We start from the raw sequence: 26112 nt of genomic DNA on the forward strand, positions 1-26112 counted from the left end.
GAATGTTCAGTGTTATGTATAATATTGTAGTAATATAAACACGGACGTACAATTGAGTTAACCAATAACTTAATAAACTTAATTGAAATTGCCGAGGCATCTAGTAATACCTAAGCTTGCCAACTCCTATTAATAAAATCAATATTTTATGATTGATTAAGTTTAGATGTCAAAATTATCGCGGTATAAGATTTAATTTCTGTTTAACTTATTTTATTCTGAGATATCGTTCGAGTGGAATTATTATGAATATATTTTTTCGTCTCATAGTTTGAGATAATATAAGTATGATTTGAAAATTATTATTCCATTTGAAAACCATTTGTGATTGAATAGAATAATCAGCTGTACTTTCTTTTTGCTTTGGTTGTTTGTTTTTTTGCGAACGGAATTTTTTCGTCCGCAATACTCGTTTTCTTAATAAACCCGTTCTTATAATATTTGTGTAAAGGAAGGTAGCTGAGCAAATGTTAATAAATAAGTCCTCATTCATTACCGTCCATAGACAATGGTACTGCAATAAATATTCTTTACACCATCAAGGCGCCTTTAACTAGATGCTAATGTTCCTTTTTATTATGTTACCATCAAACCGAAACACAATAATGCAAGTTATTGCTTTGCAGCTATCACTTTACTTGGTGATAGAGCTGATTTGCATTGGCGATGTAAGTAACTAAAAATTCTTGCAATGCCAATGTCTATGAGCGGTGGCGATGACTTGCCATCAGATGGCCACCTTGCCAGTCTCACCACCAAATAAAATAAACCACCCGTTTCTCAGAGATGAGATGATGCGAAAATTATTTTGCAATTTGTTTTCTTAAATTTAATGTTAATTTACGAGTTTATAATGTTTTTATTGTTTTAGGGTCCCCTGCTCACTTACTTAGAATTGTCGAAGCAGATCGGCGGCGACATCGCTACGCACGCTAACCTCGTTAACGATGCCTTTCAGTGAGCATTTTACACTACTTTATTACTTTGTATTAATAAAATCTTGGTAAGAAACGTCTGGGTACCAATAAAGATGCATGCATAAAAAAAATTAAGTATGAATATAGTTACGACTATAATATAATTAAAGTAATAATTTAGCTTGCTTGTTATGAAATAATTATTAAACTTTTTTTTCTACAGACAACAGTTTCGTTACATCCAGCTGGCGGCGGTGCGATCTAAGCCACTGCAGGCCGAAGAGGTACAACTTCTCGCTCCGACCAGCGAAAAGATCTCATCAATCCAACAATACCGCGAAAAGAATCGTGCGTCTCCGTTCTTCAACCACCTCTCCGCCATATCCGAGAGCATCCCCGCTCTCGGGTGGGTAGCCGTGTCCCCTACACCGGCACCGTACGTGAAAGAAATGAACGACGCCGGACAGTTTTACACGAACCGTGTTCTGAAGGAGTGGAAAGAGAAAGATAAGACCCATGTCGACTGGTGCCGCGCATGGGTGCAGTTGCTGTCGGATTTGCAAGCGTATGTAAAGCAGTATCACACTACAGGACTCGTGTGGGCCGGTGAGTAATACAAAGTTCATTGACGTCGGTATGGGCAAGCCATTACAAATTATATGCATGATGTTGTTGAAATAATAATACTTATGATATCATTTGTTGCCAACATATATGTTAACTTGTGTGTCGCATGCTTAGATATTAATTAAGGTTGCATTTAACTTATCGTATATATGTTATACGTCACTTTTATTTTATAACTTCTGTTTTAAGTTTCGTTTAATATAATTAATTTTAACCATTCATATTATTATTGAATGATTTAAAATTTAAGAGGATCGAGCTCTATTTTAACTCTGTCTAAAATATTTCATTAATGAACCACATAAAATCAGTCCATATAGATATGCCGACTAGGACTAAATAAATTACGAGCTCTCGTTATATGATCGGGAAAATGTCTACAATAAAAAAGAAATCGTGGAATCTCTTCAATATTTTTTATGATATCCTTAACTCTGTTATTGAACAGCATATGATTTTAAAAATAGAAAATAATCAATTATTGATATCCAATTTGGTAACGAGCCGAACACTTATGAAGACAATTAATAAAAAAATTAAATTTCGTCGTAAATTGAAAATATAATAGCGATTTAATTTTTTTAGAGGCAGACAAAAACCGATATCGTTAATTGCTATTCTGGGTTTATCGGTTGAATAATTCATTAACTCAATTTGTAGATATTTTTGGTTGTACGTTAAGTCTAAAAGTAAATTTATTGGCAATACGAGCACTAGCTATGTGAAAGAATATGCCTATTGTTTAAAAGTAATTTTAGTTCTGTATTCGAATGAGAATCAAAGTCAAATACAATATACTAATAAAATCAAATCACTCTCCCTGAAAATCCTTGAAACAGTCTTAGCTTTGGTAAAAAAAAATTGATATTTAATTAAACTGTTTAATCGATAAAAATGAAAATTTTCTCGGTCATTTATAACACAATATTTTTAAAAGTGGTGCGAGGCATGATACTCATCGTCCTATCTGTAAGCTTAGTTCAATTTCAAAACTATTATAAATCATTCATAAGTCCACTCTCCCTCTTGTAAGAAATGCTATGAACGTACATGTGCGAAAGTAAAGTACGTCAGTGCATGGATATAACACGTAAATATACTAAAAGGAATATCTCCGATAACCTCGACCATATTTATGACACACAGTGGAATCGAGATTAAATGATTAAATTATATGAACAAATGATTTCCCGAAAGCCTTTTATACAATTTGCCTATTGATATAAAAGCTGAAAAATTAATAAACGCCGCGATCTACTGCGATGTTTGGAATCATATTTACGAGATTGAATTGAAGCTCTTGCCGTTTCCCAAGGGTCACATCTCGGGCCCCTCCTGTTTAATATTCATATAAATGACTTTTCCTTATGTTTCCATTATTTGAATTTCGCAGCCGATGCCAAAAAAAAATTTAAAATTATTAAAAATGAATATGATTGTAAGTTTCGTCAAGAAGATTAAAATTAATTAACAAAGTACTGAATTTTACTATAATTTATGAACAAAATAATAATAACGTCTATAAGAAAAATACAACAGATACCATTTAACTATACACTTGACAGCACAGTATTGAACAGGGCAGCCAAGCTGATATTATTTATATTTATATATATATATAAATATTACTATATAGTATAGATCAGATGTGAGCTAACTGGGAAAGCATACAGTGATTGGTTTTATATTGCGTATCACTGAAGAATTTGCGAACATCTACACTTTTTTACGTTTTAACTCCTTTGTCTGACCTTTGTATGAACAACAGTCTGAAATACAAAGCTGAAATACAAATAATATAAGCGAAATTAAAAGAATACCAAATAAATTCATAGAATATGCTAACTTGTACAAAATTCGTCTTCGTGATAGAGATTAAGTCAAACTTTACAGAATTTTTTTTAAATTATAATTGGTTTACCATTGCTGCTTAATAGTTCAAACGATACGTGGGACGATACGCTCCGGATTACCCCTCAATACGTAACTAAAAGTGCAAATAATTTAATTGCACGTTCTTGTATACTACGTTCTTATATACTAACTATAATAGATTTTTCTGACGTATATTCGTTTAAGCTTAACTTAATCAAATAAAAAATATATATTGGTCAAATTTATTTAATATTAAATAAAAATTTGTGTAGCTCGCTACTTAATTGTAAGTTTGTGTTTATATCGTTTTAATTTAATTTATAATCAGGTGTTTAGCTTTTTTATGTTTAGTAAATATATTGGTCAATGTTTCAGTGTTTTGTAGTTGGTTTTTAATGATTAATGTAGTGTTTGTTTCCCTTGTGAAATTAATTAGGCTTGCTAGTTCCAAAAATATTTTGTTAATTAATTAATTAATTAATCCATGTGTTATAAACTTATTAATTATTTGATGTATAGAATGAATAAAGCTTTTAATAATTTATTTATCGTTATTATCATCAATTCACTTCGTTTACGTAATATTATTTTGTAAGTGGATTAAAACTATATTTCTATGGCGAGGTTTTTAGCCCACATTAATTTATTTTGAACGTTACTTTTACGTTCGCTAAGTAAAAGAGATTTTAAGAGAATCTTATCATAATGGGTTAGCTATTTGTTGAGTTGATCTTGAAAAGTAATGAGCTCGTTTTATCAACAATCCATAGTTTTATAATTCATATAGAACCGACGATATATATTTTTTTGCATTAATATTTTTTACCACCGTCGACAATGTGACCCCGAATAATTTATCGACTATGAGCTCGCTGTTTGTAGAAAATTACCATACATACCGCGGTAAAAGCAATTGATTTATAAATGAGTTAGGTTCTTATGATAAGTTGCGGAAAATAGCGAATGAATTTTATTGCAGATTTTTTTTATTTATAACCACAAATATCGTATGTGGATTAAAAGAGCTAGTAGCACTCCCGTTTTAAGTTTAATAAGAGTTTGGGTGCAAGGAGGGAACCGACGATCTCCTCTCCCACCCAAAAAATAATTTTAAGAAACGTGGTGCGCCTTACTGATTTTCCAAGACTTGCCCCCTACAGGTTGTAATACATTGTTACTAGGTAATTTTAGAAAAGAGTATCATAATCTATCGTGTAGTTTATTCCAATGGCAGAAGGAATAGAAATAAACAAAACTTGTTTACAAGTTTTGTATGATTTGCTACTTTGATATTTCGTTTGATTAACATACTTATAACACTATTCCTCTTAACGTATATCCACTTTCATTTTACTTTCGAAGTTCCAATACAGACGGCGACATTAAAAACGTATTTGTTTTTGCGAATCCATGTCTGACTGACATGGATTCGCAAAAATTCAAGGTCTAAGTTGTTTATGTATGGATGTATGGAGGCGTACTCACGCTGTAAAGTGATCTATACTTTATACAATGCTAATGTCTATGGTCAAAATGAGCACTAAACATCATGTGGACTAATGGCTCGTTTGGTTCACTTAAAAAAAAAACTATATGATACGATTCTCGAGTGAAATATAACGTCTTAAATTTGCAGCAAGAATAATGAATTGCGTGGATATTTTATTTAATTATACTAAGCCGTTACTTTTTTCTTAGCAGTTGAACTGAATTTTACGCGTCTAACCACAGAAACTTTCGACATATCTATTTATCTGAACAACTTTAATTTGTTTAATTTGACGATTGCCATTCGTTGTTATTAATTATTACTTACCGTATATTTATGCATAGCTTTATTAATGATGTATGTGGCTGGTACTTTTTTACCACCGAGAGTCGAGGATTTAGTTGTAAAAGTGATTCGAAAGAATGAATGAGTGAATGAATTCCATAGACAATCGATTATTGAAATGAAAGATCCGAATTATTTTATAATTTAGGACTAGTTTTCGGTCACTACTGACTCTAAATCGTATAAGTACTAGTTACGTCGTTCCCAGGTAAGAGTGCTGGTGCCCCGCCCCCTCCCCCCGGCGGTCTGCCGCCACCGCCGCCCGCGCTGCCCGACGTGGACTTCGCGAACATGGCCGCCGACGACCGAAGCGCGCTCTTCGCAGAGATCAACAAGGGGGAGGCCATCACCAATAGTATGTTGCAACGAATAATTCTATCTGCGTATTGTTTTTTATATGCATTTAAAAACTAAAAGAATCCACAGATAATTCATGCGATAAAGAAAGAGCTTCGTTGCAAGACCATAGCGTTCACAATTATCATTATCAACATATTCCTAAACGATTTAAAATTTTGAGTTTTCAAGCAACATATACCCACTACAGATGTAGTGTTCTTATTTTGACATCATAATAATCATTATTGACTAGGTCCTTATGATAACTGGTCGCGGTGTTTAATATAAAAAAAAAAAAAACATTTGGACCTGACATAATTCTGATGAATTAAATATAACCTCTTTTATTTAAATTTTTACTGTACTTCTCATTAATACCGTTATTTTAGGCATTAATAACTTTGAAAGCCTTTTTAATTGTGCTTCCATATATGTTTATTAAAAATATCGAATGCGGAAACAATGGAACTATTATTATCGAACGACGATGGTTTCCTGGCCGGGTGCCTTCAAAATCCAGCTATGTCACTGTTGACGTCGAACTATAACTGGGGATGTTATTGAGCAGTTATGAATAAATAATTAGTTTTCAATCAAATGCCATAAAATTATTTTTATACATCGTTAGCGCAATTAATTTCCAGTGGTCAAAGTGAACATTAACATTAATCGATATTTTAAACGACCTCTTACCTGAAGTGACTCACGTTGAATCTCGCTGCCATAATATATTCATTTTACGTTTGTTATTCATTCAATTAAAAAAATTGTATTGCGTCTAAAATGTGAGTATGTTAAAATATAATTATACTAAATGCACGAACTTAATAATTGACAGTTCTCCACCCTAAAATGTGACGAGGAAAAAGGGTAAAATATAATGTATACTTAAGCTAATAGAATTAATTCGGTGAAAAGGTTACAACGAAAATTTGTGGTTTATGGAAGCTCCCTTGAATATTGTTACGAAAATAACGGGGTAGTTGAAACGGATTCTTTTCGATAGCCCTGCGTAAGGTTACATCGGACATGCAGACTCATAAGAACCCTCAGCTACGGCAAGGCCCAGCTCCCTTCAAGGCGGCCGCCCCGAAGGTCCCCACGAAGGCGCTGCCGACGCCCGGCGCTGGCGTGCTACCGGACAAGCCACCGGTCTTCTCGAGGGATGGCAAGAAGTGGATCATTGTAAGTACTCTTCTATTACTATGAAACAATATTGATTAGAGAGATTTCGAGATAAGATATTTTATTCGATATGAAAACGTTTAGAGTTCTACGGTTACATTAACGGTACCGATTTTTTTGCGATTTTAAAATTATACGTGTCATAAATAGATTAAATCAAACTCCTTTGTGTTACTTGTGTATGTCTCTTTTTATCTCAAAACACTTACGTACAGAATAAACGATCGCAAATTTCATACCATTTTATCAACAACGCATTTTAATAGTGTAATTTGCTTCGTATATTAGTTTTTTATGAGTATTTTAATTTTAAACTAATTTTTATTTATTATAGAAGGTTTCGGACTTTTTGTTATAAGCGTAACCTTACGTAATGAAAGCGATTTTTGTTTCAATCCAAATATTCTTTTTATTGTGGATATAGATACCGTTGCTGCGTAAGTTGGAATACTATAAAATCAAGTAGTATCAATATTATCAGTTAGAAATGTTAGTTATATTATTATTATTATTGTTTATTCATCAAATTGATCATCGTAAAATTTTGCATAACGTTATCAGGGATATAGAAAACGAATGCCTTATTGGTCTAGGTGCTTGATATAAAGCCACAGATCCCGAGGGTTCAAACCTCAGGTCAGGCCGATAAAAAGTTATTGGGTTTTTGCTTCCCACCGGAATATGATTGTGTGTGTGCACACACACTTTTATACTATAATTTTTCGTAGATTAGTCTCCGATGAAATCACACGACATCGTCAGAAAAGGACGTAGAATAACTAATACCTCGCATACGTGGCCGAAACTACGGGAAACCAGTAATGATGTTATCACATTTCTGTGAAATATATTTTTATTACTCACATATAAAGCCGTCACGTGTCCAGTAGTTGAAGTAAATACAGCGGTTTCATGCATGAATACTTTCTATCTCGTCTCATAAGAGGGTGCTTAGGGGATTGTAGGGTAACTATCTTCTTGTGCAAAGTCTATGTGAGTGAAGTGGCGAGCCATGCTCGTATACACTTCACACATCGATTTAGTAGCCGCACTTAGCCGAGTCTGCTGACAACATAAAAAAGGTTACATAGACGCAGACATATTCTTTAGAAGTTCTGGAGAAACCATTTAAATATAAGAAAAAAATAACACAATTATACCTAATTTTTGCTTTTGTGGAATTTAATTTGTTTGAATGTAATTACATTTTTGGCATTGCTTTTATTCTTTTTATGAGTTTGAACAGGAGACGTTATAGATGTCCAAGCCCTCACAGGCTCCGCATTACAACGCTCGTATTAGCCGTACTGAAATTTATAGTATTCCTAATATAAACAATGTTCTCTGTATATATTTATTCAGAAACATTATATTAATGATTTATACAAATAAAAAATTCATATATAACAGTTTTATTAACAATATCACAATTTATGTGCTCTGTATCGCATTGAATACACGTAGAAACGTAGAAGTAAATAGAAAATTTAAATTTATTTCATAGATTTATTTTTGTGATCAAAGACATTCACAGATCGTCAAGCAATACTGTGAAAACTTTTACGACGGTACAAGATACCTTTTACGCGTGACACTGACGCAACCATAAATGGAAGAACTTTAACAAAAAATTACAACGACCATATTGACTTTATTACTTTGAAGGTCACGACATAAATACTCATTATTGCTGCTTCAAGATTTGTTTGTACGAGTTAAATGTAACGAATTAACCATCTCTAGAAAGTTTTGTTATTTTTTTACTTATATTTGAGTTCCACTATTGATATTTTACTCTTTTGCACTATTTGATAACCATACCGTCAGAGTTATTTTGCTTTTATAGCGATTAACTTTAATCTAGCAAATTGTTTACACACACACTTAGACTCGAAATAGGAGAATACAGTAAAAGTCAAGTTTGTTTTGTAGACCATACGACGAGTTTTTTTTTTTTTATAATATCAAAATCGAACATATGTATCTCGTACAGCCACGGTAATTTTGTTTTTATTATATTACACTACCATGTTGGATTGCTCGCCCGTACGTAAATAATTATAAAATATTTCACGTAAGTCTGAATCCTTGTAATTATATTGTCTGCAATAAGTTTCTATATTTACTTTGTTAATATAGTTTATTCCTTTAGAATTTCCAAAATAACCGTTTGTATATTATATCATGTTGAAACCATTATTAAAAGGATGTTCGACATATATTCAAAACATATTTTCTCCTTATTGAAATAAGGACAAGGTGAAGTACCAAGCATCTTTTGGTCCCGTAACGTAAAAGAATCCCTGAAGCGGAAATTATATGAACACGTCATTCGCTTCATTGCTTGCCTACAATAGTCACTACGCGTAACTGAAGACGTATAAGATTTTTTCTAAACAAATGAATTATATTTATTTAGCGGACCGAAAACAAATAAAATAGTTATATTCTAGAATAAGTATTCGTTTTAAGTGTGCATTCAAGAGGAATAACTTGTGGGACGAAGTGTCGGTATTATATCCCGTGTAACTTCTCTCGCATAGGATTATACAATAATATCTGTGTTATAAAGAAACTTTTGGCACGTCATTGCACGATAGTGATGAAGAAGAAACTGTATAAAAGAAAATGTATCCTTAGATCTTTTTTTGACAGAAACAGCCTTGTGATTTATCTATCAACGTAATATATCATATATTCCGTTTAAAGATAAATCATGGCAACCCTGTCGCACGCTTCTCTGATCTGTATATTATATCATCTGTACAAAAATGTTGTTGACATTTAGAAATCACGTATTTGTTAGTTTTATTATATCTTTTACAGTTTCGTCACAAGTTATTTAAGAGAAAAGTTAGATAATAAAGTATAAGCTATCCAAATCCGAAAGTTATTAATAATAGATTTAGTTAAGGTTTTTATTATTTAGACATCTATAAAATGATTGAAAAAAAAACAGTCATTAATAATTAATATATCAACATTAACTATATAATATTTGTTTTTTTTTTAAAAGCACATATTTTGTCAGTTGTATAAATAGTTATCCGCTAAGAAAATTTAAACGAATAATTACAATAAATTAAAAAATAAACCTTTGCGATTTATTTAAGTTTATTACGCCCGTCCTGGCTTCGAACGGGTAGAATAAGAACCTACATAGAACATTATTTATATTGAACATGTGAATATATATTTTTGTTCTACGAAAGTTTTCTCAGGCGTAAGCAGAATAACTCACCAAAGTTACATCACAATCGGATGAATGATTTAAAAACATTGCATTGAGAACGAAAATGTTCACATTCAATTTTATTCATATAAATAGACAGATGGATAGATTAAGCGGTTGCCAAGTAATTTTTCATAAATCGCTCAGTCCACGGAATGTTCGATATGAATTCAACTTATAATACGGTGTCAGGCAAAGGTGGCGACCCACCGCCTCCTGCCTCCATTAACCTGCTTTATGATGCGTCTCGGGAAGCTTAGAGCAACATTTCCATAGCAAAGTATCATTATTTAATATCATCACTACCGCCTGCGAAATCTTTTTAGTATATTATATATATTTTTTAACCGAATGCATTATTTTGTAAAACGAATATAATTAATATGCAAAACAGTAAAACGTGATGATTTCATAGTTGTTTATTTAAAAAAACATATGTAGTTCATGTATGTTATTATATGATTATATAATAGTAATATGACTCTTGTCTGTCGCGATCACGCGATGTCTGTCTCCACGCTTATATCGCTGAACCGATTTAGATGAAATTTGGTATGGTGATAGTTTGATTCTCGTAGAAGACATTGGCTCAATCACCCCCCAAGTGAGTAAAGTGGGGGATTGACAGTATTTTTGCTATAAAGTTTTATAAATGTTGCGCGAGTAAAACTGCAGATTCAGTTAGTCTAGAATATATACAAAGATGTTTACAATAAAACTAATCTACTCTAATATGTACTGCGTTTGCTTTGGTTATAGTAAGTAAAATCTAATATTTGTTATTGTAGTCTCCTTTTAATACTGTTAACGTTGTTCCATCGCGAAAATAAACAGTATATAACCATGCCAAGTGCGTGGGTTCCCTTTAGTTTATGATTTATAAAGGAAGTCTACACATTGTGCTTCACTCCCGAGGCAATTTCCTACAATGTTCTTTTATAAATAACAAAACTTGCATAGCCAAATTATTTGTTTGTATATATAAAATTACAATATAAACAACTAATGTGAATGTTTATAATTAATTTCATAAAAGCACTTTTGAATCGTAATGTTACCGTGTTGAGTTAAATTTAAAGCTACCATACCATACCAATAATAAGTAATGCTCATAAAACTAATTAAAAATACAGTATTCAAAAAACAAAAGACGAATTATGAGTACCGACATATATTATATTATTATTATTATTTTATTAATAATTAAGTAATTCATAAAAAAATATTCAAATTTGAGACAATGTATACCATATACTAAGGAAAGTAAGTGTGTACTCAGGAAATTGTAATTTATTGAGACAATTTTAGTACACCGACTCAGTTGCGACACTTAATTTTTGATCGCAAAATTGCTCTCTTCGTCTGATGGGAATTGTTTAATAAATGAAAACTCAGGTAGTTGCTTTACCTACATTCAGTTTAGTAATATATACGAGTATATATACAGACTGTTTGAATAAATTATATTTTGAGTTTAATATGTTTTGGTAATATAGTCTGTAAAGATTTATTTCCCGGCACATTTAGGATGATTAGCGATGATCTTAAATCCTTTTCAAAGTAATAAGTATTTAAACTAGTAATTTGTTTACAGGAATACCAAAAGGGCAATTCTAATCTAGTCGTTGAGAACGCCGAAATGAACAATGTGGTTTACATGTTCCGTTGCCGCGACTCCGCGCTCACCGTCCGCGGCAAGATCAACGGCGTCGTGCTCGACTCGTGCACCAAGTGCGCCGTCGTCTTCGACAACCTCGTGTCTAGCGTCGAGTTCGTCAACTGCCAGTCCGTGCAGATGCAGGTGAGTACGCCTGTGGATGTGCGATGCCTAGAATCCGGTCTCGTTGCATTGACGACGCGGTAGACGTCAAAATTGTCCGAATATGATCCTTGCTGAGAACGTCCGTCAAAGGTGTTTTTTTAGGTGACAATTTAAAGTTCTATGTATCTTTAACTGTACTTAAATATAATACACTAGGGCTTGCGGTGTAATATATTTGCTCACTACAGACAGGTAGTATAAATATAACCTTATTTTATCTATACGAAGTTGGAATGTACCTTGTTTAGTCATAACTCCCTAAAGTTAGATTGTGTCATTTCGTCCCCTACCTGCTCTGCCGTGACGTCAGTGCGACGAGATAACGGGGTCTAGTGATGACTCATTAAAAATATAAAGGTTCTGTGTATAACGAGTCATCCCACAGTATCACTTCATCTGTCTACTTTTATTGCTGAATTTCTCGATTAATTTGTTCGTGGGACTAGTAACAGCTCGAATGTTATGCTGTCGTAATAGATGAGCTACTTATCTATACATATAATATATAATAATATATATTCAAACCTTTTCTTAGTTTCTTCAGTTATCATAACAAAAAATAAAAGTTCATTTAGTAGTGTAATTGTATGTTACGCACCACTATTAAATTTATATTGACTTTGTTTCCAGCCCATAATGTTGTCCGAAGTACGTTGAAAATAAATAAAACAAAGTCGCTTCCCGGTGTCTGTACACTTAGATCTTTTAAACTTCGTTACGGATTTTAAAGTGATTTTCATCAATAAACGGAATGATTCAAAATGTTTATATGCATAATACATGCATAATATATTATAGTAGAGAAAAGCCGATAATTTCAACTTTCCTAACCGTATAAAAACAAGAATATTTATTTTTAAGTTTGTTCTTAAATCTAAATGTTGTACATAGACACTTATTGTACCCGGGTGAATCCGGGATGGGTAGCTAGTGTCATACAAATTGTTAAAATTGGTATCTTCGTAGTGTATTAGACAATTCATTCTTATGTACATACAAGTGGTAATACCTACACATAGAACATCAATAATAAATTATAAACGCACAATTCTTTATGTACGTTTAATAAATACTATAACGTATATACTATGTAACGTATATATATATATTATATATACTATAAACGTTAAATAAATACTCTTAAAAAAAAAGTCTTCTTATTACAGATTGGTGATAAGTAACGCAAAGTAACGTCATTTGTAAGATAGAAACAGTCTCTTACAAACTCGTCAAAGTTAATTAGCGGGTTGAGATGCCTCTATTGCGATACTTCATTTCAATGAAGTTATATTTTGTTAACAGTTTTGTTCTAATACCCTGATTAGGGTATGTATAAAACGTTCATATCGTAATATACATCTCTATTGGTCGTTATTTTTTCTTATTCTGGCAACTTCAACGATAATCATATTCCAGTCAATTTACTGGTTATGGAATTGTATATCTGAACCTTCATCGTGAATCACATTCGTGAAAATCGTATGAAAATAGTGTCCGTTCGGTAGATTGAATATGTCGCGTACAGAGCGCGAGGGGGTGGACTTCGTTTTATAATATGTAGGGACATTTTTATACTAGAAGCTACAAATCAACACTATTAATAGCATAACATAACCTATCTTATATTATAAATGCGTAAGTTAGTTTGTTACGCTTTCACGTCTCAACTTCTTAACCAACCATCAGAAAATGTGCTCACACGCCCCCCCCCCTCCATTCGCCTCCCTACATGCGGAAACCTAATGAATAATAAATAAACACTCTAATTGGTATGTAAAAATCATATTAGAAAACAATTTTTTATCCGAGCAAACATTTTAAACTATAATAAAGTACATTGAAGGATAAATTAACGTAGCCTTTCACGCGTTGTCACTTTTAATGTCTTCGATTGCTACTTGACTATTCGTTTCTTCTGGGACGACGAATAAAATACCAGTAGCCGTACAATCGCATATTTCCTCGTGACCCTTGTATTTGGTGCAACATTCATCCAAATCGTAACAGTCACTTCTGTTTTCGAAATTCGTGTTGAATTCCTAAAACGCAAATGTATGAATACATTCAAATATTACTAACGAAGTAATTATAACAATAACGGACGATACGTCATTCCGCTCTTGGTTTAATTATTCGTGAGTGCTGTGAAGTTGGCCAGCGCGAAAAGCCTCTCGTGATCAATATTAATAATTTACTGCCTTTGTTACCTGCTACGGGTACTTACATCGTAACTACATACGGGCCTGTATTGATTTTGTGACCAGCTAACACAGTAATCGTCTTGATAACTACCGGTACTATTCCTGTAATCGCTGTCCGAATCTGAAGAATTGTTGAATTTCGGTTTCGTGAAATCGCCCATTGCCTCCTGGGATGCCATTTCTATGTTGTTTTTTGAGTCGAGATTTATGAGTTTGTTATTGATGACCATCTTTAGTGTTTTTTGCCAATCATCTAAAAGTTTCTTAATGCTGTCCATCTGAAATAAACTTTGTTTCTTATGTCAAATACATAATGAATGTATTGCTTTGTGATGTTTATGATGTCGTTTATTACCTTCTTCCTTAAAATGGCTTGCTTGTTGGCGCGTCGAAGTCTCTTTTGTTTAATGAAATGACGGAGATAGGCTACTTTGTAAACATTAGTTACTTTGACGATTTTGACGTGATAGTCTTGTTTGTTTACGTCGTTTGCTGAAGAGTAAACGCTGTCTTCCTCATTGACGGGCTCGGGAAAATGTTCGCCGCAGTTCATTTTCATTCGATCTCGTTCCGGTGCTATCAAGTGATCTGCCTTCAGTTTGACTAGTAATTCCATTATAAATTTGCACTCTGAAAGAGTTCTTATGTAATGTAATTTTTTTGTAGTTTATTACCCGTCAATAACTGTTGATTACACTATTGTTAAAATGTTCTTAAATAGTCAACGTCGTGTATTCGTTTCAGTAAAACTTAAAAGAAAAAAAATATATATCGAACATGTTATTATTAAGTTTACTAGCGTATAATTATTAATATCGGCAAATACCTTCCTCAGGCGTGCTACTGACATTACAATCTTTTTCCTCTTCCCAAGGTGCGTTTCCGTTTATCGTCGTCCGGAGCTCCTCATCGGAGACAATTATTTCTTGAACACGCTTTCTCACATGATGTAGTTGCTCGACCTTTCGTCTCAGCAGCTCTCCTCGCTCCGCAAACTCAGCATCGCGAAGTTTTATTTTAGTATTGATTATCTGAATCTGAGGAATATTCTTAATTATCATAATTTTTGTTTCACGTTCATTAAGTATCATTTAACAATTATTTAACACGTGAACCTGCAGTCTTATGTCTTCTAATTCTATTTCTTTTTGTTTTAATCTTTCACGAGAATCGATATATATATTTTTTATGAATTTATACATGTAAATGCCTGTCGGGACGCATTTTACGAGGAATATCATCTGGAAACAGAAAAATGCTACAACAGATCGATCGATCGTATCCCTCGAGTCTCCTTTACAATGCTTAAATTATTCAAACGTTCCTTGCCCACAAACAGTAACCATGAATATATGTATTAGTTGTTGTATGTTTAGCTAATATCTAGATAATACGTTTTCCTACTGAATATTCCGAGCATATTACATTTTTTTTTAATATACATTAAAAATTTAATTTAAACTACCAAATTATATAAGGTGAAGTGTGTATAAATTGTATAAAACAATTTAAAGCAATATTGACTGAAAGGAACTCCAAAGGGATCGAGCAACCACTCCCAATATTTTCCCAATGTCGTGGAGAAGCCATTCGCCATTCCCTTATTAACCGTCAATTCTTGAATACTCAAGAACATTTTTAAGCTTTTTGTGCTATGAATATAAATTACACCATTAATAATATTTATAGAATAAAAACTTATCGAATTGAATGAAAAAGTAAATTAATTTTATTATAAAATGCGCGGAAATTCTGACAAGAACATATCTATCAATCAAATCATTATGACATTCCAAACAATATTTTATTTTTAAAATTTACAACGTTGTATTTTATTAGCGGCTTTTTTAAATATTTTGAAATTGAAAAAGTATTTATCATAAAATTCAGTATATGCTCTATTTTTGTCTACAAAAATAATATTAACTCATTTAATATTTCTATGTCGAAATATAAAAAATCTCAAAACTGCTCCTTTATTATTTTTTTAAACAAATATTTATTCCGCATATCTGCTATTTAACAGGTGCTGGGTAAGGTGCCAACTATCTCGATCGACAAGACGGATGGCTGCCAGATCTACCTTTCGGAGGAGTCGGCCGCTGTGGAGATCGTTTCCTCCAAGTCCTCAGAGATGAATGTTCTCGTGCCGAACGGCAGCGGCGACTATGTACGTAACGACATATTTACCACCACCATTATTGAACAGAATGTAAACAAATAAATTTATGTACGCGAATTTGTTACAGACGGAGTATCCCATACCGGAGCAATTCAAGACCGTGCTGAACAAGCCGCCCACCGGGCTCACTACGACGCCCGTCGAGAACAAAGGCTAAATCTCAAGGATCATTACAGTGCGCCGGGAACTCGCTACACTTTATTTTATTCCTCAAACCGCCAACACGGCCCACACAGCGAGCGCTGCCGCGAGGCGCGTTCGTTTCAATAGGCAAGCTGCACGTACACACGGCGCGGGTTAGACCTCTTACTTCACCCGATAAAACTCCGCCTCGAGTTGGAACCAAATGCACAAAATTCTCCTTGTGGATAAACTAACGTTACGATGAGACTTCCCGGTCAACCTGATCAGTCTAATTTTTGATTCGTAAATAATTTCTTGCTCATTTTTCTCGATCCTAGAAATATAAGATATCAAATATGACGTAGAAATAACTATCATTCAAGTATTTACTGGCCTTTATGTGAATATTAAGATGTTCCTCGCTTATTCGTGTTTTAATATTTTTCTTTTAGAGTTCGGACGGAGTCAGCTCGGAGTACCGCTCGGTACGGGACTAGTGTTAGGCTAATTAAGGAGTGTGAATGTCTCGAAATTTTTAATTAGGAAGTTTCATTTTTCAATTTGACTATTTGTAACTGAATAGAGTGATTATAAAACCCCGAAAATACGTCGTTCGTCGGAGCTTTCTCTAACATTACTTTCTAAGTAACTGTTTTAATTAATATTAATTTTATATGATCGTTCTCAGATAATGTTTTATAACAGGACATCTGCTACATTTTTTTTTTAATTTGATTAATGTAATAATTAATAATTGTATTAATGGAAGTATTATAATAAGAAGCGATTGTTAATCAGTCTGTGTTTCGTAATCATTATGACATCGATAATAAGAATTGTAATTATTTATTATGCCATTCTTATTTTGAAATATTTTAATTTATTTGTGGAAAGATTAAAATAATTTTTAAGTGTAAATGTTTTTTTTTTATTTTCACCCCTCCCCCCTACTCGTTACTTATTACCAATAGAAAAGAAATAATAAACAAATAAATTTCAAATTTAATTTATTCATGGCCTACATCGTCCATTTGAACTGTTAACTCAAACGGAAAAGGTTGTCCATAATTTTTAAATAAATATTTTAAAGTAGCATAATCAATGCAACAGAGTGGGCAATACAATAATTAAAGCTATATATACAAGCCCGTTGTTCATGGCATACACGATCTCTAATATTAAAAAAAAAAATTACAGATATTCAGCTCACTTGATTTTTCCTTGCGTTGTAATTAGCATATAATATCTTACACTCTACTTATGTAGTATCAGTCGAAATTGAATAATTTTATTCTATTATTACTGGCTTATATTAAATATATACAGTACTGACTCAGTCTGGGTTATATCTACTCGAATTTTCACTGCATTTCCATTCGTCACTGCCATCGGAACATTCTAGAAATCCGTTACAAACGCTAGAAGCCGGTAAGCATTCACCGAGTGGACACCTGAACCCCTTACAAGAGTCATATACTTTGTGGATGATTCGTTTATTCTCTGCTGCTTCCAAATCTGAGTAGAAATCTTCACTGGAATATTGCTCGTCGCTCGAGGGAAAAGTTTCGTTTTTCTCGGGCGTGAAAGTAGCCATGACACTGTCTATCCATTCGATGTAATTAGAAACCTTCGTGTAGACACCGGGGCGGTTGGCACGCGCGCATCCGTAGCCGTTACTTGTCACCCCGTAAATGTACCAACGATCAGCCTCCTGTCGACATGTTACACAAAATAAATTGCGATTCAAAATTTATGTGAGGTACATTTGTTTCGTTGAAGGTTCCCTCCCTATGAAGTTTATTATTTAAATTATTGATTAATCATTCAAAACTAAGTTAAAAGTTGATCACAGATAAAAGTCTACCTGGCACAGAAGCGGTCCGCCTGAGTCTCCAAGGCACGCGTCACGTCCACCGCGCTCATAGCCAGCGCAGAACATGTCGTCAGTGACACGATAGAGAGGTAGTAGTCGTGTTCGTCGTCGACACTCTGCTGTTGAGATCACTGGCAACTCGACCTCTTGTAGCGTATCCGCTAATGTATAAAAATAAACAGAAATAATGAACAGTCGAATAATATAAATTGATCATACACAATTCTCTGACTAATGGGTTCTTCAGTAAAGTAAAATCGTAACTTCTCTTACTTCTTAAATTAAAATGTTATTATAGTTAAACATTTTCTTGATTAACATTATAAATTTTCAAATATATTATCTTTGGTCAAAAGGCATTTTTTCCCGAGTAGACTAAACATTTTAGTCAATAATTTGTCTTTGCAACTTACTTTACCAAGTACTTTAATAGTATGTAGCAATAAGTTCCACTATATAAAAATAAATTGTCACGAAAAACGTCGCAAAAGTTCAAAATTGAATTGGGGTTTATTTCATGCAAGAGGACTTACGAAAGACACGTTCGTGTTCATAAAGTTGACCCCATCCAACGACCGTGCAGTGGTGTCCAGCGGGCGGCTGGGCCCTCAGAGGAGGCAGACAGGCGGGCCGCAAACGGGCGTGCAACGGCAGCGGATCGACGCGTAACATCGCTATGTCGTTCCTAAAACCTCGTGGTGCGTATCGAGGATGCAAGACGATTTGACGCACTCTCGCCACTCGCTCCCAGGGTCCGCGAGGCCACGCACCGCGACGCAATGCGCCCAGACGAGCCACCCAGTGAGCTTCTGTTGCTCTAAGATAATATAATAGAAATTTCACCAAATTAAATATTATTTACAACACAGGAGTTGCCTTAAATCAAGTTTTATCATTATGAACGTTTAATTTTATCTTGGGATATTGAGAGAAAATAAAATTGCCTGTTATATTTTTTGTATTCATTTTAGAACCTTTTTATACGTCATTTTTAACAAAATAAATTTAAAGTTTGAATTAAAAAAAATTCAATCTGGTTACTAGAAAGTCAAGAAAATACATGTCTGGGCATACTTTTTCTTTTAGTCATCAAAGTCATCAAGATAATTAATCATTAATTTAAAACGATTAAAACTGAATTAATATGTGGAAAACCAAGTATACATACTGATAGAAACAGTGACTGGCTGAGAGCAGCCATTGAGCTGAAACGAGGGTAGCACCACATTGGAAGTCTCCGTCGCGGTAGAGTGCCGCTTGCCACGGCCAGGCGCCTGCAGCTGCGCCGCCGCCGCCCACCACCCTGCCCCACCGCACGCGCTCGTAAGTAACTGCCCTAACCAACACAACGCCACCGATGCCCATACAACGTACCTCGCCAGATAAAATAAATGCGAGGTACTGACTTGAACTTCATTTACTTCCTTTTTTTTATTATTTTTATAAAATAATGAGGGTATGAATTCTGGTGAGTTATTATGTGTAATTAATTATTATTTTTCGTTTTTCAGTACATAGTTAGTATACATATATGTATATACCTAATTCAATTTAACTTTTATATGTTTACAATTTTCGAGGCAGTAGACGTTGTGTATATTTTCGTGTGAAATAGTTTTAACATGAAAAAGATTTTGAGATGGCAAATTCTAATATATTGGAGAGTATGTTTTCTAGTATGTTAGCACATACCTGGGTTGTTGTGCATCTGCATGTGGACGGATGCCACATTCTAGGTCCTTGCAACGAACTCGCAAAGCTCGGTGCCGGGCGCACGATGAACGTTTAAATGTGAGACGTGTATCAGCTGCGCGCGCGTGTGCATTGTGCCACACTTCCCAGTATCCTACAGAACTGGCCTTCCGACCCTCTCGTGCCTCGCGTACCCAAGGAGAGTCACTGGAACATTGATTAATTTTGGGCTCAGAAATCGGCTTTCTTAGAAAAAATTAGTTTCACTTTACTTTTTAACACCATTTTAATTTAAATTATTGTCGAATCTAATGATAAATATACAAATGTACAATTGTACGAGTCCTTTTATTACTTACTGAAAAGTCATGGCTCGACAAACAGCTCTGCCTAGATCCGGTAATTTAAGAGTGCTATGAGCTTGCGTTACTACATCATCGAAGTTTTCAACACATAATCTGCCCCATACACCACGCTTACGCACCATAACAAACCCTGTAAATTACAACACCTAACTATTAACATCACTTAATAAATTCAATTTAAGAAAAATGGTAGTATTTATTAAAAAATGTCTACCTTCTTCGTTGTAAGGAATGACCTCATTGTCGTCTATATTATCACCTAAAGCGACACAACTCTTTTCATCATCTCCGAGCGGACAATCTGGTGTTCCATCGCAAACCTTTGTCATTTCTACACATTGCCGCGCATTAGAACATACAAATTGACCTTCTTCACACCATTCTGCAAAAATAATAACGTCAGTTCTAAATCTTTTAAAGTTAATCTCAAAGTTACAATAATACCATACCACAGTTAATTTCGTCAGAATAGTCCCAGCAATCAACAAACCCGTCGCAAATTTTTGATTGTGAATACTCAGCCCTTAAATAATCTGCACACGAACACGCCCGTTCATCTTCCCCGCCGGGGCAATCCAATAATCTGTTACATCGAGATGTGACAGGAATGCATTCACCGCTAGCACATAAAAAAGATGTTTCGTTGTTGCAACTCTGTTCTGAAAAGTACAAATAAAATAATTTCATAATAAGATTATGATCATTCAAATTAAATCGTAACTATTAAGCTAAAATAATGTTTCTTACCTATTTCAATATGTTCAAATACTTCATCTTTGAATTTTAGAGGTTTACTATATGTTTTTTCTGGCTTGTCGAAATTATTTTCATCTTGTTTTGATGTATGCATTTTATTATACGTTTTGGTCAATATTTTAAACCCGGCTGAATTTAATGTATAGCTTGATGGTATCGCTTTTGTTGAAATTATTCCTCCTGGGGCTCGAAATAAGCTATTATTGTTAAAATTCGAAATAGTTGCTAAACTTGCAAGTTGTCGTAGTTTATCTGCCGTTAAAGCAGAGGTTTGATTTACAGGTATTTCTAGTATGACGTCTGGTTCTAAAGTCAATTCATACGCTGGCAGCTGTTGTGTTTTGTTTGCTTGTTTCGTACTCACGCTTCCCGTTACATGATATGACACTCTATAAGTTCCTTCTGGTATTTGTGATTTGTTAGTGTTTTCCAACACGTCCTTTATGAAATTATCACTACTTGAATACATTAAATCATCATTAGATTTAGGGAGCCTATTTCCACTAGAAGGATTGCCGAATGTTTCTGGCATTCTGAAGGACGCACTCCTATTTGTGCGATGAATATTTTCTATATTGACATTATCCATGCTCGTGGAGGTTGTTACGACTTCTGAAGCTTCTGGAATAGTTTCAGATAAATTATGAATAACATCTTCAATATTTTCATGATCAAGTAATGATTCTGTTTCTGAATTTTCATTTAAAAAACTCCGTTTATCTTCTTTCGTTCCTTGTGGTTCAGGTTTCGGCCTAGGTCGTAGGGGCCGGTTGAAGCCTAAATTTGATTTAGCTGGCATCAAAGTTATAATTCTAGCGGTAGTTGTCTCAAGTTCTTCATCTGATACTACTTCTACGTATCCTGTCATTTCATTGTGAATATGACGGTTTTCGGTTTCTGTACTTATCGTCATTTCATTTTGGATATGACGGTTTTCGGTTTCTGTACGTACCGTCATTTCATTTTGGACATGACGGTTTTCGGCTTCTGTAGTTACTGTTTCAGTACTTGTTTTTATTGCATGTTGTGTTGAATGTTCTTTTTGTTTTTCTGATGTATTTTGAGAAAATCTTTTTATGATATCCGTTAAATTTCGTAAAATAGCAATCTTACTTGGAAATCTAGGAGTTGTATTTTGAATAACTGCTTCATTTTTTGTTATTATCGCTTGTAATGTGTCATTATAGTATTTATGAGGTGAATTTTTCAGTATAGTATCATTATTATTTGTTGAAGTGTTCACCAGTTCCCAAGTGTGATGTGGTAAACCAGTGGAAGGTATTATGGATACCTTATTATTTGGGCGTTTAGTAGTGTTTTCTTTTCCATGATCTTTTGTTTGATTATCGAAAGGTTTATTTGTCGAAATGTCTACAATAGGAGTGGTATTTATTTCGTCACTTTTCGTTGTACTTTTTGTTGTTGTATTTTTTATGAAACCTGTAGTTGTGTTTTGTTTTTTTACAATCGACATACCATCTATAGACACTTTTTCAGTACTGTTATCATATTGATCAAATTGTATAACATTAATAGTGACAGATGTAGTTTTGTCTTTAGGTGGCCTTTCGATAGGTTTACCCTCATTATCATCAACACGACGTTTATCATCTGGTATTTCGACAACACTGCTTATCTTGTCAACCGGCAAAGGATGAGGTTTTGGAAAACTTGAACCGAGAGTTTCCATATTCTTATGTGGAGGTAGAAAAGCAGGAAGAGTAAAACTAGTGTAAACTGGACTATGTATGTACACATCAGCACCTAAATGGGGATCTATATTGTACAAGCCCGAAGGCCTGCGTGTAGTCTTGTCTCTTTGTTTGGCGGGAGGTATTGGACTTAGCATACTTTCTAATAAAGACGCATCTTCAACAACTTCTGCTACTCCGATTCTGTCATTTGCACCTCGTTCTGTTACTGGTTCTTGAGATACTGGTTCTTTGCTTGTGGTTTCAAAATATGGCCTTGTTATAGGTCTCCATGGCTCGTTATCGATTACATGAGGAACAGTAAATAATGTATCAATTTTTGGCAAATCTTTATCATGATTTTCATTTGTAAGAAGATCAAACAAAATTTGTGATACATTTTTTGTAGTTGCTGCTATTGTTGTTGTCGATGTTGTCGTAATTTTTGGTAATAAAGTTGATTTCATTGTTGTCGTTGTCGAAACCACCGATTTACGTGTGTTTAATTCTGCCTGTTTATTAGGGTTCTCTTCAATCTTTGGTTTAATATTTAATGTTGATTTAATTGTGAGAGGACGATTTCTTGCCGTAGTAGTCGAAAATTTGTTAGTGACTCGGAATGGAGATTTTGTTGTTGAAGATCTAGTAGTGGTACTTGTTCTCGCAGTTGAAAAACCTTTACTGTTTCCTTTTTCTTCAACTCGGGACGGATTAACGCTGTGTTTATTTTCCGTTATGTCTGCTTCTGTTTTAGTTATTTGAAATGACCCTTGAACTACTGGTATATTTTCAGTATCGATATCAGGTTCATCTGGATCGCCATTTTTAGAGGATTGATTTGGTTTTATCGTTGTTTTGCGGACGACACCTATTCGACTCTGCAAGGTTTTGTCTTTCATATTTGGAGGAGTTTGAACCTTAACATTGTTAATTGCCATGCTTTCATTCATTGCTTCTTTTACATATTGTTCAGAATGATATGTATGTTCTAAATCCCTCTTAATGATAATACTTGAAGTGTCAACTTTTATTTGTCCAAATGCTGAATGCTTTGAAAGTAAATCTTGAACTAAGATGCTTTTTAAAGTCTCTTCTATGTTTGTTACAGAACTATAATGAATATAAAAAAAATTAAAGCTTAATACACTAAATTAATAAATAATGAATAAAGAAAATACAAGGAAAACAGTAATAGATACTAGTTCTTGTGATGACGGAAAATGGTATTCAATTCGTTATGAAATTAGTAGTTTTATGTCTCAGTGTAATAAAACGCGGATTATTAACGTTCTCTATTATGTATAGAAATAGATATATTGTGTATCCTTTGACGTTTTATGACCGTTAAGGTAATTATATTATGTTATTCGATAAGATTGAACGACTCAATCTGTACGCAATACATTATTGTACATGTGATGCATACAAAGACCGACAAACAGTCACACATACAATAGATGTACAAACATTTTTTTCGCGCATCATAACGATTCTGAATTGATTTATTGCCAGTCAAATAAAAATGAAATTAACGATGATATTTTCAAGATAAATTTAAATACTTATTGGTTTACACTTTAAATGTACCTTGGTATTTTTCTTCGATCGAGATATAATCTAAAGTGTACATCGAGGCGCCGATCACCAAAGCCAGTTACGAGAACTCCAGCAAAGGCCTGTCTCAAAGATGATGGTGCAGCAAACACCTGGCGTAAACTAGCGCTATACCGCCGCGCCCGCTCGCGCCACGCCGGGCTGCCGGGTACTCCTCCATACACATCCCCTCGCGTTACACGTAACGTGCCTTCGAATGTCATTATTGCTGAAAATTAATAATTCTTTTAAAATTAGGTCGAACTTTACATATATTATTTGATATAATATTTACCATTTCTAAATAAGTAAATATTAATTAATCGTGGAAATAATAAATTATCATTTTAATCATAATCTGCTAATGAAAATAAAAACACGACATTCAAATAATGTTAACACAATTAAAATTTTAATTATGAAACTGCATAAGTAAACTTGATATTTACAAAATTCTACTTAACATAATATTATGAATAATTATAAAATTGTATATATATAGAAAGCTTATATCTTACGTTCCCCGTTATCAGGGCGTAGAGCACCCATGTAGAAAGCGAGTGCAGCGACAGCCAGTACAGCAACAGCAGCGAACAGCGCTCCGCCGACTAGCGCTGCCGAGCACAGCCCGCCGCTGCGGCTGCTGCTCGGGGTTCGAGCGTATGCACTTCCCGCGAAACGATATTCGCTCTGGTTAAAACAAATTAGAATTGGGATTAATAATTGAGAGCTTTAGTTGAATAATTATCTACACAGAAATTTTAAATATTCAGAATAGGCAAAAAGCACGTTAAGATCATTTATAAGATATATTTATAATTAAATTTTATTTTGATATAAATCTAAAAGGCTTCGAATGAAATTTCGTTTACAAAGGAAACATGAACGTGATAATCTATTTTGGGTTTAGTCTAAGAAAGACTCCAATTAAAATTTAAAGCAGTGTGCGTAACTTTGACTCTACATTTAACAATTAATCATTATTTTTTATAGACAATATTGGTGATAATCCTACATTATGACAAAATTTGTTGATTTGAAAATGTTCAAAATTAATAGTTGTGAGACTGATCGTAATTGATCCATCACCGCCGATAGTCACTAGCACTGTAAGAAACATTAACCAATCCTTGAATCATTAATGCGTCAACTTTGGGAAGTAAGAAGTTCTGTCCCTGCGTGTCATTATTCTACACACCGTTTAAACCGGAATACAAATACAATACTCAGTTGTGATATTAAGCGATAGAATAAGTGATGAGTGTGTGGTTGATCCACGCTGACGACCTTGCACAAATCGCTACTACCAAGTAGGATAATAAATTAGTTAGTTCCACCAGTTAGTTCTGGTAATTTTAACAAATAAACGTCCGCAAATATGAAGTTCGAAACAATACACACAACATTGCTCTACGGTGGGGTGACATTGAAGAATATTTTGTGTATATCTAACCAGCTTATTATTTTTGCTCTACAAGATTTTTTCAATATATTATGTATACAGAAACAATGGTAATTGCTATGAAAAATTCACGTCTTATTTTTTTGAGCGTAATGAAACAATTTTACTTCAAACACAACACAAAAAAATATGTATAATTTAATATATTATTAAGACATTATGTATTTATTTATACTAGTTTAGTATAGTTTAGTTAGTATAACTAAATTTTACAATAATACGTCGGCGATATTTTCTTTTCATTAATGAAATAGGGAAAAACATTATATATATATAATATATAATTATTATTATATTATTATTATAATAATATATTTATTTAATATATTTCGTTTCTATATTT

General features: G+C 33.7%; 3 protein-coding genes across 7 annotated transcripts in view; 1 reads left to right on the forward strand and 2 right to left on the reverse strand.

Annotated features, from left to right (window-relative positions):
• Positions 1-17255, forward strand: part of Capt (capulet) — a 36622-nt gene extending 19367 nt beyond the window's left edge. For all 4 annotated transcript variants that reach the window (XM_026632126.2, XM_064220862.1, XM_026632125.2 and 1 more), the window contains exons 3-9: positions 872-957; positions 1141-1523; positions 5462-5608; positions 6599-6777; positions 11604-11810; positions 16059-16202; positions 16282-17255. In XM_026632126.2, coding sequence (XP_026487911.1) covers positions 872-957; positions 1141-1523; positions 5462-5608; positions 6599-6777; positions 11604-11810; positions 16059-16202; positions 16282-16371 — 1236 coding nt within the window. In that variant the 3' untranslated portion in view covers positions 16372-17255. The remainder of the gene's footprint in view (positions 1-871; positions 958-1140; positions 1524-5461; positions 5609-6598; positions 6778-11603; positions 11811-16058; positions 16203-16281) is intronic.
• On the reverse strand, positions 13605-15804 carry LOC113394703 (uncharacterized). Its single transcript, XM_026632127.2, has 6 exons — positions 15498-15804; positions 15148-15273; positions 14859-15069; positions 14388-14662; positions 14056-14310; positions 13605-13870 (listed from the first exon to the last, which is right to left on the reverse strand). Exons 1-6 carry the CDS (start codon positions 15666-15668, stop codon positions 13694-13696), a joined length of 1215 nt encoding a protein of 404 aa, XP_026487912.1. The 5' UTR covers positions 15669-15804; the 3' UTR covers positions 13605-13693.
• A 72-nt stretch (positions 17256-17327) lies between the features above and the next one.
• LOC113394700 (uncharacterized) overlaps positions 17328-26112 on the reverse strand; it is a 47178-nt gene continuing 38393 nt past the window's right edge. The window contains exons 3-13 of one of the 2 annotated variants that reach the window (XM_026632120.2): positions 24826-24997; positions 24302-24536; positions 21015-23824; positions 20717-20926; positions 20482-20649; positions 20262-20397; positions 19903-20109; positions 19379-19513; positions 18744-19027; positions 18202-18371; positions 17328-18048 (exon numbers count right to left, since the gene is read on the reverse strand). In XM_026632120.2, the coding sequence (XP_026487905.2) occupies positions 17671-18048; positions 18202-18371; positions 18744-19027; positions 19379-19513; positions 19903-20109; positions 20262-20397; positions 20482-20649; positions 20717-20926; positions 21015-23824; positions 24302-24536; positions 24826-24997 (4905 nt within the window). In that variant the 3' untranslated portion in view covers positions 17328-17670. Of the gene's footprint in view, positions 18049-18201; positions 18372-18743; positions 19028-19378; positions 19547-19902; positions 20110-20261; positions 20398-20481; positions 20650-20716; positions 20927-21014; positions 23825-24301; positions 24537-24825; positions 24998-26112 lie in introns of both variants that reach the window. The other variant, XM_026632119.2, reaches the window with a different exon arrangement.

Source organism: Vanessa tameamea, chromosome 2 (genome assembly GCF_037043105.1).
Source record: "Vanessa tameamea isolate UH-Manoa-2023 chromosome 2, ilVanTame1 primary haplotype, whole genome shotgun sequence".
Classification (NCBI taxonomy): domain Eukaryota; kingdom Metazoa; phylum Arthropoda; class Insecta; order Lepidoptera; family Nymphalidae; genus Vanessa; species Vanessa tameamea.